This window comes from Ascaphus truei, chromosome 3 (assembly GCF_040206685.1).
Source record: "Ascaphus truei isolate aAscTru1 chromosome 3, aAscTru1.hap1, whole genome shotgun sequence".
NCBI classification, from domain to species: Eukaryota; Metazoa; Chordata; class Amphibia; order Anura; family Ascaphidae; genus Ascaphus; species Ascaphus truei.
In genome coordinates, this window is record NC_134485.1 from 223,508,061 (window position 1) to 223,525,872 (window position 17,812).

The following is a 17,812-nucleotide window of genomic DNA, read 5'->3' on the forward strand; positions in this document are numbered from 1 at the left end:
TGGGGGGGGAGGTTGGAGGGAGCTGTCGCGGGCTGCATCGGGTGTCCCGGCGGGCCGCATGTGGCCCGCGGGCCGTATGTGGTGCAGGCCTGGATTACACTGACTAAGGCACCTACTGCACCGACACACTTTATTCGAGCAAATACCCGGTATGTACCTGGCAGATACCTGGAATGCGCCGCTCCTCACCTCTGACAAGACCCGTTGCATTTGCCTTCCCAGCCTGGGTTCATGCCTGGCTGATGGGCGGCTGATCTGTTAAATGATAATGATTAGGATTTAATAGGCTGCAATGCTTCGCGTGTCTACCAGATGGCATAAATTCATGAATTGTAATGCAGTATATATATATATACTGTGCAGTATTGCAGCCAGCGGGAATAAAATGCTTCAATCCCTGCTTGGAAAATAACTCAATGTACTCGGGCAGAAAACAGTCACAAACCTCAATACACCCGAGTATACCCGAATTCGTGGGACTAGCCGAGCTCGAATAAAGTGTGTCGCCAGTGTACTCTACCACATGCAGCACTGATCACCTGAGATCTGACTCCAAAAGACTGTTCACGGTCCCAACGGTCAACGAAGAATCCGACCGCTCCTCCTTCTCTTACCATGCACTTCGCAACTGGAACAGTCTACCGGAGACTCTCATAGCAGCCACCAGTCTAAGTTCTTTCAAGACTTCAGCTGTCTCACATTTTAATCTTGTCTATAATTGTTAAATACGTCCATAATCATATATTATCTGTAACTGTTCATGAAATGTCTTTAAATATAATGTACCAGCATTAGGGTTCAGTTATATTAGAACATGTCTTGGGTGTCCAGTGGAGAGGGTTGAAAAACGCTGCTGTATCCTATGAAATCTTCCTAAATGCCTTCGAGTTGCATAAGGTAAAAAACACTACTTGACAAATCACTCAAGTACTTAACAATAATTAGATCATTACTTATTTGGTGTATTAAAGTTCTATATATTGCTTTTTATGAAGTATAGAGTAAAACAAGAGCGCTTAATGAAGCGATTTGAATGTACGCTGCAAACTCGTAACTCTTATCTTTACAGAACTGAAAACATATATTTTTTGATTTTTAAAATAATATAATTAAAGAGTACTCTCGCTGATGAGCACTATTCTGTTTTGTTCCATATGACAGTTTTGTTTAGTGATACCTCACAGCTCACAGAATAAGCTTGTTTTAATAGAAAGTAAAGGATGCAAAAATGGCAATATTCATTACTTTAAGATTTGACAGTTTACAGCCCAGAATACACAGGCAATACTATAACAAAATATGATAAATGAAGCATATTGGCTCATATGTACTAAGCAGTTATACAGTATCCCTTAAGACCTTTCAGCGCCAGAAGACGCCTTATAAGCTAATTTCTTAAATGCATTGCAAGGTGTCTTTCTGTCGTTGGAGGTGTCTTAGACATAGTGCTGCTTAGTAAATATGGGCCATTATGTAAAAGACTTAGAGGTATATTTACTAAGTAGATACCTTCCAGCACCAGAATTCACCATATGGTCTAATCACTTAAATGGGCCATAAGTTGTCTTGTGATATAGCACCACTTAATAAATGTGTGCCTACATCAGGTATATTGCCAATGTGTCTTCCGGTGCCAGAAGTTGTCTTATTTATTTATTTATTTTATTTATTTATAAAAATATTTTACCAGGAAGTAATACATTGAGAGTTACCTCTCGTTTTCAAGTATGTCCTGGGCACAGAGTTAAGACAAATAATACATGGTTACAAATACAGTTACATAAATGAACAAGGTATACATGATATACAAGACATTGCATGCACAGTTAAAGAAAATATATATTATGAGCGTATGAAACAGTTACAGACCAGATTAAAATGTGAGACAGCCTTAGATTTGAAAGAACTTACTGTAGACTGGTGGTGGATGTGAGAGTCTCTGGTAGGTTGTTCCAGTTTTGGGGTGCACGGTAGGAGAAGGAGGAACGTCCGGATACTTTGTTGAGCCTTGGGACCATGAATAGTCTTTTGGAGTCTGATCTCAGGTGATAGGTACTGCATGTGGTAGGGGTGAGGAGCTTGTTCAGATAGCTGGGTAGCTTGCCCAGAAAGTATTTGAGGGTGAGACAGGAAAGGTGAACTTTGCGCCTAGACTCGAGTGATGACCAATCTAGTTCTTTGAGCATTTCGCAGTGATGTGTGTTGTAGTTGCATTGGAGAACAAAACGACAAATTGAATTGTAGAGGGTTTCAAGTTTGCTAAGGTGGGTTTGAGGTGCCGAGCCATATACTATGTCTCCATAGTCAATAATTGGCATTAGCATCTGCTGTGCGATACACTTTCTGACCAGGAGACTTAGGGAGGATTTGTTCCTGTAAAGTACACCTAGTTTGGCATAGGTCTTGGTTGTCAGGGTATCATAGAACCACGTATTTGTCCCTGGTCTACTATTGGTTTTAAATGATTTCCCCTTCTAAAGGAAGCAGATGTGTTCTTGTAGTTTGTTTTTGTTGCATATGGCTGCAGAACTGTAGAACCTCTACTCACAAATATTGTCCAGCTCTATAACCTTGCCAGTGGGATATGGCCAGGGATTTGCTCACACTAAAAAACACAGCATAGTCCATTTACTGTCGTGTAGGTTGAAACTCGCACAATAACAGCTGTGTGCTGAATACAATAGATCATTTGCAACTTGTAACCTCTTTTAACCTGCTTCTAATTGCAAGCATTAAGCGTAAATGTGCACATTCCTGGTAAATGAGTGCACATTTTTTAAACATGTTTTTTAGACTGAAAGACAAGCAGACAGTTGACATTTTTTTTTTAAAACATCCTTTTTCAAATAGTATTTAAGGACTAAAAAAAACAAACCGTAATTTCACCTTATTCACCTTATTTCACTTTATTAACTATCAATTGTACGTGCTCAATTAGTGCAAATAATAACATGCTCCATATACAATATAGTACCATTAAAAAATGATTAGGCTTCATAAGTCACAAATAAAAATGGCAGGCCATATGGCCCTATTTATTTAAACTATGAATGTGTTGTTGGTAAACCAATCAATATAAACAGGTAATAATTCATCAGAGATAAAAAAAAAAAGTGGGAATTAGTTTGATGTTTTGAAAGCTATGTACACTTTATTTTAATCTACAAAGAGCCAATATCTTTGTCCACTAAAAGGTATCACAACCTACAGATGTACAAGATGCCAATAGCCAGAGCTGAACCCACGGCCCTCTCTCTGACCCCTCTCCTGCACCCATTGCCCTGTCTCTCTGACCCCTCTCCTGCACCCACTGCCCTGTCTCTCTCTGACCCCTCTCCTGCAACCCCCCTCTCTCTGTGACCCCTCTCCTGCACCCACTGCCCTGTCTCTCTCTGACCCCTCTCCTGCAATCCCCCTCTCTCTGTGACCCCTCTCCTGCACCCACTGCCCTGTCTCTCTCTGGCCCCTCTCCTGCAATCCCTCTCTCTCTGTGACCCCTCTCCTGCACCCACTGCCCTGTCTCTCTCTGACCCTTCTCCTGCAACCCCCCTCTCTCGGTGACCCCTCTCTTGCACCCACTGCCCTCTCTCTCTTTCTCTCTCACCCCTCTCCTGCACCCACTGCCCTGTCTCTCTGTGACCCCTCTCCGGCACCCACTGCCCCCTCTCTCTCTCTGACCCCTCTCCTGTACCCACTGCCCTGTCTCTCTCAGACCCCTCTCCTGCATCCCCTCTCACTCTCTTACCCATCTCATGCACCCACCCCTCTCTCTAACCCCTCTCCTGCACCCACTGCCCTCTCTCTGTTATTTTATATTTATAAAAAAAAATAAGGGTCTAGATGAGGATTAAGTTTTTCAGGTACAATAAAAAAATAACAAGTTAACTAAACTTAGTCTTGTAAGTTGAAATAGTAGTTTATTCTTTTGTGTGCACTAATAAATACATTAATATAACAGATACGTTGCACATTAATTAATTTGTTTACAAAACAAAAACGTTCCACCCCCAGTATGACTTTCTGGTTGTGCCCCTGCCTTCTCCTCTTGTTAAGGCAATGCTTTGCGTTAATGTAATGCTTTGATAGCAATGGCTTTGAAGATAATTTACACATTATTGAATAGGTTATTTTGTGCATTGTTTTCACGTTAACAGGGGTAATAAAGGATGCAACATCTGTGCAACTAATCTGCATTACTCCAGAACAAATACATACGACTACTGCAACTTTGAACTACAGCTTTTTACTGGCTGGGAGCATTAGTGGCCCACAGCTTCACACCCGCCCAGAGGAATAGTGTGTCTAAATGCAGTTCTGTCTACACTTTAACTCAACTAAGTATTTCTGAGTACCTTATTTAAGGATGGGCATACAGAATAATACAGTACAGCACATTTCCCTTTTCTTTGTGAATTCGGTGGTAAATAGTATTTTATGCACACGTTTCTCTATAAAGTTTACTATTTGATCACCAAAACAGTTTTTAATCTTTTCAGCAGCACCCCAACTTATTCTTGAATACAATTCCACATTTCTTGCAATACTAGTCTAAGTAGAACGCAACACATTTTGAATTGAAATAGATGAGGATGGCTACCTTCTGCATGTTTAGCCAACTAACTCCTACTAGAAGACACATCCTGTCCCTCATGAACCAATCAGAATCAGTTCAGCAGTGCTTCAACATTAATGTGATCACAAATGGACTGATAGCTGGACATGATGTGACATAAAATATGAAAGTTTCCATCCAGAAAGTACATTGGGGTCTATTTATTATAGCCTCCCAGCTGCAATACGTGTGCAAAAAGTGGTGCAAACAATACTACCAGAACATTTCCAACACAGAGCAAAGGACGTTTTCTTTTCTTAATAAATCTGGTGCTAATTTTTGTTTTAAGACACATTAAAGAGTATAACAGTAGATTTGTGGCATGATATACACTATACTATAGAATAAAGTTAAACACGTTTCTGTTGATGGACATATTAGATATGTCAGGTAATGTATGGGATGCTCACTACATATTGTATATGTTCTACATACCTTGACTGCAGCTCTTTCCAGTAAATCCAGGAAAACATTTGCACTTGTTTGCTCCCACGCATTCTCCATGCTTACAACCCTGCTCGCAGACAGCTGAGAAACGACACGAAACAAAGAATTAAGACTCAAAATAATGTAGTTGTCAATAAAACATCTGAATTTGCCAGGGAAGCAAACGCGTTGCTTACAGTAGATTTAACATTCAAATCCTCCTTCTCATGGTCTTGGTCTTACTGTTTCTTTCTCTGTATTGTTGCTAGGTTCTAACACCTTCCTCTGTTTCTCTACAACTCAAACTCTACTTAAAAACATTTGCTATGAACATTCTCTTCCTCACCTTTGAAGTTATAAATCCCTCTGTCCTTTCTAATATCCTAGCTGTGATCTCTAGATATGCCCCTGGTTGCCTCTTCTCTGCTCAAGATTGCCTTCTTTCTACTCTACAGTATTTGTCTCTACTGCTTTCCCATGCTACAAACCAATTGAATTCATTATTTCTTATCATTATAACTCTTTTTCTCTCTGTATCAGCAGCACCTTTATTCCCGGGTTATCCTGCCTAGAACTGAACTAGCATGTGTACAAGATTAATGTAGCTGATTGACACAATTAAAGAAAAAGGTGAAGTATTTTAAACCTAATTTTGCAACCTAAACTCGCCCCCTGGCTTCCGTGATGTGCGCAGGACAGCGCGCGAGCAGTTCCACCCTCAACCCTGATGAGGCTGCATCATAGGGCACACCTGTGTGCACCAGCAGCCAATTGAATTACACTTCCGGGTTCCGTCCTGGCTATTGGAGGCTCCTCCTTTATATACCTTCACTCTGCAGTCAGTCATCGCTGAGTATAGTCATTTTGACGCCGTGCCTTGCCACATCCTTGTTTGCCTTGCCTTGCCTTGCTTTGTATGCTGGTAACCTCTTGTTGCCTGCTAGCTCCTTGGACTCTGCTTCTCTCTACTCCTGATACGGCTTGTATGACGATTCTCCAGTCTCCAGTCCTGACCTTGGCTAAGTACGCCAGTGATCCGACATTCTCCTATCCTGAACCTGGCATCATACCCCGACTATCCGATACTCCCCAATCCTGAACCTGGCTATGAACTACGACGATCCGAAACTCTCCACTCCTGAACTTGGCAAGTACCTTAACCATTCCAATCTATAACCCTGACCTGACTTGAACGACTACTTTACATCCTAGACGCGTTATCCAATCCCCTACCTCAGCACCGCGGTCGTTCTTTGTTTGTGGTGAGCTACGCGTTACACCCATAGTGCTGCGCGCGCATGCACGGGCACTGTAGACAGTCTGTAGACAGGATAATACGGAGAGCAGGAGCTACATTTGATGCGCTTGGCACCATGCTTCAGTCAGAGCAGGGATTCAGAGGGATTAGATACCCTCACTAGGTCCCAGCTAGGCCCCTGACCCTGCCAGATTGTGGTGCTATAGGGAAAGCCCCAGATAGGGGCGCTTCCCTTAGCCCTGATAGTGACAGGCATTGCTTCAGTGACCGGACTGCCACGTGGTGAACTACGGCCTCCGGTCTGGGATCAGATCCAGGCATATATTATCAGAGACACTATTATAGGGACACACTCCAGCTCCAGAGGCGGATGTCTGAGGATCCGAGCAGCGAGGATCCAACATCCTGCGGCGTGGGACAACGTTGCAGCCCAGCGGACCCATCAGCCACAGCGGCCTGGTCTGGCCTATGACCAGGAAGGTATCTCATCTACGTGCACCAACGGCCATACACAGTGGTAGCGCTACTCCTTACACACTTTGGGGTGGGCCTGTCTTGTGGACACCGGGTGGTTATGTCCCAGAGCACCCTTATAACTTTGGGGAAACCTCACCGGGGTGTGGACCAAGTACTCCAGGTGGTTGTACTGTGTGGGTATGGCCTTGGTGGCCTTGTATATTATAGTATTATCAGTTATGCCAGTAAATATGTTAGCCATACAGTGTATTCTTATTCCTTACTGGTGGGTTCCTGTGAGAAGTTATCCTACTGCGTTTGGATCTCTCTCAGATGGAGGCACTGTATGCCAACGAACTTGACTACCCCAGGGTCCCAGCGGCGGAGAACTTTTTTCTGTTAATGTATGTAGGCCCTCTGTGAGTCAAGGTGCTAATATGTAAGGTTTTAAAATAGTACAAGGGTCTTAATAATGTTATTACCACCAGATGTCAGGGTGGAGGAGTTGGCATGCTACTTTCCCCACATTCAACTCCCATCACCTCCAACCTCACTGGGGCCAGCAGTGTGGCTGGACCAATCTCCACCCTATGTAACATTCCCGCCCCCATATTCTAACCTAAGCCACACCTAATCCTAGAATACTCACATGTATGTAACTGTTTATGTAATATACATAACTCTGTATCCCATTGTACCACGCTTAGGTATATGCTGGCGCTTCACAAATAAATGATGAAGATTATTATTATTATTATTATTACAATACCTTATGAATAGTTGTGATTCGGTCTTTTGTGTAGCTCAAGACCAGAAGTAGTGCCCCTATTTTATAACAGATAAAATACATTATGGGGAAGACGACCTGCCAATGTTGATGTTAACTCTGCATGCCCCATTTTAAATGATATTGAAGCGTTTTTATACGTCTTAAAGCAGCAGTTCAAGCAATATCCTACGTGGTTTTTTTTTTAATAAATCAGTTCTGTACTATGAGAAAATACTTGTAGCATTTAAAAAAAAATTAAATAAATAATGTTTAAGACATTTTTAATGTTTCTAATGTAGGAAGCATTTCCAAAGTGACAGCCCCTTCCCCTTCTGATACTGTAGGCTCTGGCTCTTGAGCCGCGCCCTCTCTCTAGCAGTGCACCAATTGTATCTAGTAACTGCCCAGTCAATCATATTCCAGGAAATACATTGCCCACAATGCTGTGCAAGGACAGAATTAAATAACCCTGAGCAAACGATCGATAAAAGGAGAACGGATCGATCTGCAGCTTAGCTAATCACTTGTGCAGATTGCATTGATGCACATATTGAATGGGAAAAAAAAATATATATTTTTAAAAAACGGCAGCTTGAACTGCAGCTTTAAACAGTCTTTAGACTGAGTATAATGAGATAAATATACTACTAGCGTTATATGTATTTTTAATTGACCGCTCATCATAAAATGCGTATATACAACATCCTGGGCTGCCGACAGGGGGGGGGGGGGGAGTACCGGGACAATTGTCCCAAGCATGTCCCAGTCGGACCCAACCTCTGCCACCAGCCGTGCCTACTCTGGTGAGTACAGGACCTCCCCCAACCCATCGTAATTTACAGAAGCCATTACGGCAACATTAGTTCTATTCAGTCTGTTTTCTTTTTATTTCCTTTCTTTTCTTTTAGTGCCTCGATTATAGTGTCAACTGTTCAGTTCAGGATTAAAAATACTTTTCTTGGCAGGAATATGGGAAGGTCATTAGCAGCTTGAACATTGTTTCCTGTAGGAGAAATGTCCATTGTAGTAATGAAATGTGACAAGTAATCTGCTCTTTTCAAACTGCATATAATACATTTCATATTTACGTATAGCTTTAAAAAAAAAAATTCAAATAATTATAATATATATATTTAGACCTTCCTCTAAACAAAGTAATAGACATGCACAAAGTACCTTCACATTGTCCTTTGCTGTTCCTCTTCCAGCCATAGCAGCACTCAATTTTGGTACCATATCGACATACTCCAGGTATGTTTGGAGAAGATATGAACTGTCTGCGGCCTCTGGTACTGCAGATGAAACATGTAAAGTTAAATTACAGACAACGTGCTTTGGACTCCAGATTACCTGGTTTTGCAACTCCTAACCTGTAAATGACATGAATCAAACTTTACCCCTAATTACAAATATGACAAATAAATACACCTGTAAAACTAGAACTGACTGAGTCTGTCTCCCAAAGTCAAGGGGTCACCATTTATTTTATTACTGATTTATGGTCCTTCTGGTACAAAAATTATTATTTGCACCCTTTCACATTCACCTTTACAAGTTATACATATTCCGAATAAACCTTTAATAGATTGAACATACGTATGTCTTTATGTAACTAAGTAACTTGTGAAATGATATAGTTTGCTTATACAGTATGTAATGTACTCACTACTACAAAATACACCTTACCTCTTCCATACCCTTCCTGCTTGCTTCTACTTTAAACAAATTCTGTTCTGATGTACAGATGCAGCCACGAGTATTAGAACACTTGTACCTGGGAAATTCTGGGAGATTCTGGGGCAGTCTCACAGTAAATGCCTGAACATTTCTGTGAGATTCTTAATGGCCCATAGGATTAACACAGCTGGGGTCCCTGCAGTCCCATTCAAACAGCAATAAATGGCCTAAAATCAGACTTAAACATCCTATCTCAAAGAACGGAGGGATTGGAGTCCAAAATGGAAGAAGCATTGCAACTACAGTCATCTGCAGATGACGAAATCGTGAGATTAGGACACAAAATAAATGCCCTAAAAGACAGCATGGAATACCAGGAAAACAGGTACTGTAGACAAAACTTGCGGATCCGAAATATTCCTGAGTAAATAACAACGACAACATCAGTGCTTACCTCCCCAAATTGTTCCATCTGCTAGTCCCTGACTTAAAAGAACATGACCTGGAGATTGATTGTTAGGGTTGCCAGGTGGCTTGTCCAAAAATACTGGACACCCACGCTCCCCCCGAACACATATAAAAAACACCCCCACACCCCCCGAATACATTTAAAAAACACCCCCACGCCCCCAATACATATAAAAAATACCCCCATACCCCCAAATACATTTTAAAAACACCCAACTTCCCCCAAATACATTTAAAAAATACCCCGACCAACCCCCAAAAACATTTAAAAAATACCCCCAACTCCCACAAAGACATTTAAAAAATACCCCCAACTCCCACAAATACATTTAAAAAATACCCCCACCTCCCCCAAATACATTTAAAAAATACCCCCACCTTCACAATACATTTAAAATATACCCCCACCTCCCCAATACATTTTAAATATACCCCCATCATCATGATCTCATCTCCTCAGGCTGGCGCCCATCACCATCTTATCCCCCACCCCATTATTTTCATCTCACCCTGCCACCCCCCATCATCTTCTCATCCTGCCCCCCATAATCTCACCCTGGCCCCCCATCATCATCTCACACTGCCCCCCCCCCATCCTCTCACCATCTCACCCTGCCCCCCCCATCTTTTTACCATCTCACCCTGGCACCCCTATCCTCTCACCATCTCACCCTGCCCCCCCATCCTCTCACCACCTCACCCTTGCCCCCCATCCTCTCACCACCTCAAACTGGCCTCCAAATTGTATCCTTACCCTATTTCCAAGAAGGACACAGATTTCTCTGGGCCGCCGGGGTGTGGGCTCCGCCCCCGCTGTCCTCTGATTGGCTCTCTGCTCCTCCAATCAGGGACAGGCTGCACAGACTATCACGAGTTCTCCTGCCCGGCTACCGTCCGCCCCCGCCTCTAGTCTCAGTACTAGTCTCAGCACTGCCTGCCATCGTGCCGCCCTCGCGCTTGTGCTGCCGGCCCTCCGCTGCCGCAATAATGGTAATACCGGACACATATGTGTCCGGTATTACCTCCGATTTTATACCGGACAGGCAACTGAATTACCGGCCTGTCCGGGTGAAAACCGGACACCTGGCAACCCTATCGATCATGGCCACCGAGCACTGGTCCCCAGGTCAGAAGACCCGAAAAGACGAAGGGATATTATCGTTAGGCTGCACTCCTACTCAGCAAAAGAAAGCATAATGTCAGCAAGCAGAGAAAAAGGAGAACTAAAATTTGAATACAAATCATTACAAATTTTCAATGACCTTTCAAGAGTCATGATATCCAGGCGAAGAGAAATGAAACCCCTCATTCAAATTCTGAACGATCACGGCATCTGCTATAGATGGGGCGTCCCGTTTAAACTTGTAGTAGCCAAGCACGGGAGATACCTGACTATCACGCGACCTGAAGAGTCCTCGCTATTCCTGAGATCCTTGGGCATAGTAGCTCCAGAGACAAAGGAAGAATCTCTTAAAGATCAAAGAGCGACCAAGAACTCTAGTCTCTTCCAGATCCTCAGAACGTCTTGCAAGCCAGAGATACCCCAAAACCGGTATCTGAAAATAAACATTAGAACCCACAACTCTGGAAATTAGAACATGTCTTCAAAGGTTGTAGATACCCTGAACTTTGTTCCTGAGGTTGGGTGAGCCTTCCCGCCCTTCGAAGTTTAGTCCCCCCCGCAAGGGAGACATGAACCTTCCCCCATATTGCAGTATCCCATCGCTGTGAGACCATCGGGGTTCAGCGGAAACCCTACCGATCTAAATGCAGAGGAAGCTCTCTAGCTATGTGTTGCACACTTCTCCAACCCCCTACCCCCCTATGGAAGATATGGTGGCTACGGTGTGTGTGGTGCATTACCTGTGGCTCACAGGAGACCTGAACCTGTGCCGTTGGGAGACTGGGGTGTACCTGATTTGTCTGGTGACAGCGCCTCCACCTGCAAGGGATCCCAACAGGGTGGGATAATCCTCGTACAGGAAAAATATCAATAATACACACACTCAAGTATATACTAACAATCTTTACTGGACACTATAATATTGGTATCATGTACCACACAGTAATATAGGCCCCAACCTGATACCACCAGTGAGTGTCCCCGAAGTGCATTGGGTGCCAGGCACCAATACCGTGATGTCCTTTTTTCCCCAATGTCAAGGCCCACCCAATGTGTTAGAGATAGCACTATCCCTTGAAATGTTAGTGCACTTAGTAGGGTACCTGCCCAGGGCTCCAGCACCCAGGTATTGCAGAAGAACAAAGAGGATCCGTCTGATCCAACGTTGTCATCCGCGATGGCGTCCGCCTCCGCGTGGGTTGAATTCCGCCATGGTTAATATCACATTGCCATCTTTACCAGGTAGCTGGTCTGGTCCCAGACCACAGGCCGCAGTCACCGCATGGCGTCTCACCAGTGATGTACCTGACTATATGCAGCTACTGGGAAAGGTCCCTAACTATGGGCTTTCCCTATAGCAAATAGTTGGAGGGGAAATGGGGAAGGGGAGAATCCTGCTCAGCTCAAATCAGAGTTACTTACTAGAGAGGTGCTATCAGGGTTAATACATGTGTGTAGGGAGGGGAAAAAGACCAGAACCCTATGTGATGCACTCAACTCTACTAATATGAAAATAATAAAGTTTTATTAATATCTATTAAGGTAAACATAGAAAAATGTTTAAAACCTAAACAGTGTACTTGAGAGATCCTAGGTGTGGATCTATCTAAATGGTCAAATGGCAGTGATAATCACCTTTAAATAGCCATATAAGCTAGACTGGACTTGCAGTCAGATACAAATATAAAACACATCGCACTTGAACCTGATAGCTCAAAATATGGACACTTTGTGCATTCCCTCAGGATAATAGTACACAAAGTGTTAATCCTAAAGTGCCATGAGGTGCAGTGATACACGGAGAGGAACACTGAAAGCTTTGGGCACTGTGTAACAATGTCAGTGTATTATTACACATAGCATTGGTGCCTGCACAAATGAAGTCAGTTGTATCCCCCAGCAGGAGAAAAAAACCCCACCCTTGTAAACAAACGATGGGGATTAGCGTGGGTATGCAGTAACTGTCAGTAAGTACACAAATTTAATGGCCAGTATGGTGTACCAGCCGGGCATAATAAAACCCCCAGGCTACTTACATTGACCCAAACGCTATAATCCCAGCAAACACTTCCTGTAGTGTGTTAGTAACACTGCATCCACTCGTGTTAACCTGTGAGCAACATGGGTAGATAAATCTAATATTCCCTGTCACTTGGTAGTGGGATCCACATCTGTGGCCCACATCAAAGTTTAAACTGCCAAGTTACTAGTCTAGCTGACCGGAGAACAAACTCCTGTGAGTTTGTGGTACACTGAACGTCGCTATGACGTCATCCCGACGCGCGTTTCGTTCCAGAGCAAGGGAACTTCTTCGGGGGCGAAGAAATCTAGTAGGATTGCTGGGTTCTTTAAATAAGTGTGATGCTCCCTGTACTTGAATGGACAGGTTTTGTTAGGTTGTAGTTGTAAGGCTGTATTACACCCTTCTTACTTTTCTAGTTATTTATATACCTACTGCACACTACGGATAGAGATAGCGCCCGGGTACTTTTCCAAATAAATTGTACTGTATGTGTTAGGGGGTGGGTGGGGGGGGTGAGGGGGGTGTATTTTTTTTACAAATATTGTTAATTATTTGGGGGCACACCATTGGTACCGCAGGCCCCGCTGGGACCCCCGGATTCCCACGGGGATCACCCGGGGACCCCCGCGGGGTCAGCCGGGGACACCCGCCGGCCTGTGTTATGGATGGTGTGCCTGCAAAAAGACAAAGAAAATTTTTCTAAGTCCAGCTTCTTTTGCGCCTGCCTTTAGCTGGCGCGTTTTTCCAGCGCGTTTTTAAAGCACGATTCACTTAGCGCTGCTTAGTGAATCCCAAGTACTGGCAAAAATCGGTGTGATTGCCTGATCGGGCACACTTTGCACGCAGGGCAGAAAAAATGCCCTTTAAGGGCGATAAAGCGCTGTTATCACTGCTTAGTGAATCACACAGCAGCCATTATCGGCCTTAAAGGGTACTTTGCGCACTTAAAGCCACATATCGGAGCTTAGTGAATCAGCCCCGGTGTCTGTGTGCAGGCTTCTCTGCTCTCCTTCTGTCAGCCCGATTGTGAGGTAAGGAATCTCTCCTTTTTCTCACATCAGGCTTTTTACAGAACTCTCATTAGTCCAGGTGAAGACTAGTTAATTGAGTGGCTGCAATTAACTATCTCTATGCTGGATTTTCACAGCTCTGAGGCTGCTTTATTTAGACTGGGATGAGTCCCTGTTACAACAACCTTCACTCAATAATATGTCAAGACAAGGCTGAGAAAATATGCTATGTATAATGCCACTAGGCTGACACTCATGGAGAAAATTAGATTAGCAACTTCGACTGAAATATCGTATGTTGATATTCAGAGAATTCAATAGCAGGTTGCAGTATTTTTTTTAGCAATAGAGAAAGACTGAAACTTTCCAGTGAGGTAGAGGTCTTCACAAGTGAAACAACATTACTTTATAAAACTACACAAGCAATAGTTAAAGTACGTTGAAAGTGTTATCGCTTTTCCTAGAACTTCCTAATATTCGAATGTGGATGTCTTTAAATCAGCAGGTCCCATTTGAAAAAATAAACTTAACTTGATTATTATATTTTCTTTGGACATCTGGATTTTCACAAGTAACCATAGTGCTGATGTACAAAGACCCAACTAATCCACTAGCTCTTTTAAGAGAACGCACATAGAAAAAAAAGTTAACACGAGAAGAAAGTTCTTGAATATTTCCACAGCCACTGCTTGATATGTAACAGGCATTGCCGCGCAGATGCTTCAAACTAGGATTTATTTACCTTGGTATAACAGAATGGCCCCAGCGTCTGAAAACTACAACAGCAATGTAACTGAGTGATGGATAAAAAGGCAGCTTTTCATTTGTACCAGTCGAACCCATAAGTGTACAAATGTAACACTTTTCTTGCATTAAGGTCAATACAACACATTGTATGTCTATCTTATGTACAGGGCACAGTTTATGTACAATATATTGTGGGGGTAATTCACGAAGGTTCGATAGTGCCCCACAGAAGTTTATGTGGAGTAGTATCGAATCAATACTATCGCACCTTAATGAATTACTCAATTTGGCCCAGATCCACAAATTTCTGTTATATCAGGGCTCATAATATGACGTTACCTAAAATAGGAACACAAGTCCTACATCTCATTAGCATAAAGATATAGCCAGACTCACTGCTCTCAATGCTGGTGGAATCTGTGGTCCAGATCTCCTGGCTTACCCGACTTCGGAAAATTATCTGGAGCGGTGTCCCATTTGACAGCATGGAACCCCCCGCAGGCAGCCATGGCGTCTACTGTCCCTGAAGCCATTGTGTTTTGCTTTTCTTCCCGTGGCTTCAGGGACAGTAAGTTTGGCTACATCTGCAGGTTTAACGTAACATTATTGTAGTATAATGATGTGTTATCTTCCAATAACGAGACATCAAGTATGTCTTAGTGTTATTCCTATCAATACCCTAAAACAGGTCTTAAGCTCAAGTTAAGAGAGAAGGAAAGAACACAGGTATGAGGTAACTAACATAGCAGTATTTCCCTAAGTGGGGTGTTACACAAATCCAGATCATATAAAACTCCTATTTCAGGGCCTGGATGGGAGTAGCACCAAGTTTGGCTATGATTGCACTAACGTTATTTCCTGGTAGTCTTACCCTCTCTTTTTCTTAACTTGATTAACCTTAACAGACTTTTGTGGTTGTACAATATTATGGGAACGCATCATTTGCATGTCATCACTAACGGAAACTCCGTTAAATATTAATTCATAAATCTGCTCTGCTAGTTTTATTTTCTTTACATCACTTGCATCTGGTGGTCTCCAGAGCAGAACTGCATTGGTCTGACAAGGAGAGTTTCCTGGCTCATGAGTTTTCCCTCCTGAACTTTGTCCATCCCGAGGGTCCTAATTAGTTTGAAAATTGACATAAGGGATACAAAAGAAGCCTAAGTATTAAGTAACAATGTCTTCATAGTACTGTCGATCTGCAATGTGTCATCTTCTTGACTTCACCATCTGGCTGTTCTAAGGATAACAATGAATCCATTATGATAAAATACCAATTTGACGTAATACATTAGCATTGGATGCACTTACGAACAGTTGGTGCACCTTGAGGAGCTAATTGTGGTCTGGTCTGCAATGCTGCCAAATTGATGAACCACCTTGGAACGAAATAAAATAATCATTCCAGAATGTAATGAATCGCAGTGTCTAGTAAAATGTTCCATTAATAATGTATTATGTAATGAGGTTCACAATTTAGTTTTTCAATCTTTCTTTTTAATTAGTACGTATTGTGGCACTGCCAATACATTCTGTTTATTAAATAAGATATGTTCTGTTATCTGTAACCATCTAGAGCTTTTGACATGTTTTAATCTCCCTGAGCCAGTCCTAGAATGTTGTTCTTCACAGTACCAATAAACATACATATGTGTGTAGGTTTTTAGAATTGCATTTGCTACTGACAGGCTGCAGCTGCTGAGCATACCACATCAGGACCCCAGAGTGCGCATTGTATAGCAATGATAGCTACTTGACTTACCCATGTCTCGAGTTGGACCCCTCTCCCATTTCCAATAAACCTACAATTACCTTCTTGGGAGAACAAGATATATGTTAAGATATATGTTATGTCAAGATATAAAATATAAAATTTATCTCCAACTAAGGACCCAGCCAGATTGCTTTGCCCACAACTACCGGACCACGAGGGATAAACCACAGCTAGTGCTCATCTAGCCATTCAGTACTTTAAACTGAATGGCACAGAGCCCCCATCGGAAGGTCACTACTGTTCTGGCCGCAACAGCCTGAATGGTCCCACCTTCCACAAATTTCATATGGAAGGTCAACACCAATCCGGACTGCAGGAGCAAATACTGATTGAGTCCCCCCCTCCAAGCTGCAGCTTTCGACCCACCCCCTGCGCTGTCCCGTGCTGGGGCAGCGTTGCCATGTAAAGCCAAGCACCTGCTCCTTCTCCTCATTGTCTTTCCTCTTCCTGCTTCGTTTACTGTACCCGGTTCTGACGCCTCCAGGACTCCGCCAATTGAGCCCGCCCTACTTCTGCCATCTCTCCGCACGAGGTGCGACCCCTCCAGCCGAAAACTCCGCCTCCCTGCTGAACACATGAGTCAGCAGCCAATCGGGATCGCGCCACCTCGCATCCTCCTGCAGCTCCCATAGCCATGCTTCTACGCTGCCGACTTCGACCACCATCATCCCTGCTGGGCCACCCGACCTCGTCCTTCGTTCGCACTGGGCATCCATCTTTCAGGATACCGGGAACAATGAAAATCAGACACTTCGCTCCAGTTGATCCTCGAAGAAAAATGAAGACAAGATACCTCCCCCTTACTTATCCCCTCTCCCTGGCCTGACCTCACGGCTTCATAGGGGAGGCGTCCCTCATCTTTATGTCATGCCACCCCTTCCTTCCAGATCCACGGCTTTCTGATTTCTCTGTAATCTAAGCCTGTGTGCCATTTCTGCTTCTACTGGTGTACACAACCAAAAGCCCAGAGCCATAAACTGCATTTGTACCACATGGCAATTTATAAACCAAAGCCATATGGACCATCCAAAGCATACGTTTTTGAAGATTAAAAGATTGAGCAGGTTTTTTCAAATGGCGCAAAAATAACTTTGCAAAAAAGATTGAAACAAATGCCACGTGCATATTAAAATAGAAGACTAGTGATGTGAAATAGAAAATGTTAGGGGAAATCAGTGATGATAGATTGATAGATATAAAGATGTAAATGTTCCTAGTTATAGACAATTAGGGATTAAAAACATATTACTCCGATGCCACGACTTTTTCAAGTTTCTTCATGTATAAATAAACAATAAAACTGCTTTTCACTTTAAGACATGTCTTAAACCTTACGAAGCAGCGCACACCAGGGCCGCTGACAGGGGCTGAGACAACCTCCCCATCCCCTTCCTCCCTTGAATCCTAGGCCCCGGAAAGCCTGGAAGCGGCCTGAGTGCACCGCAAGGCACATTCACACCGAGATG

The 17,812-nt window shown here is 43.2% G+C and overlaps 1 protein-coding gene across 2 annotated transcripts in view; it reads right to left on the minus strand.

Annotated features, from left to right (window-relative positions):
• EGFL6 (EGF like domain multiple 6) overlaps positions 1–17,812 on the minus strand; it is a 93,217-nt gene that overhangs the window by 62,178 nt on the left and 13,227 nt on the right. For both annotated transcript variants that reach the window (XM_075590214.1, XM_075590213.1), the window contains exons 2-3: positions 8,698–8,813; positions 5,048–5,140 (exon numbers count right to left, since the gene is read on the minus strand). In XM_075590214.1, coding sequence (XP_075446329.1) covers positions 5,048–5,140; positions 8,698–8,813 — 209 coding nt within the window. The remainder of the gene's footprint in view (positions 1–5,047; positions 5,141–8,697; positions 8,814–17,812) is intronic.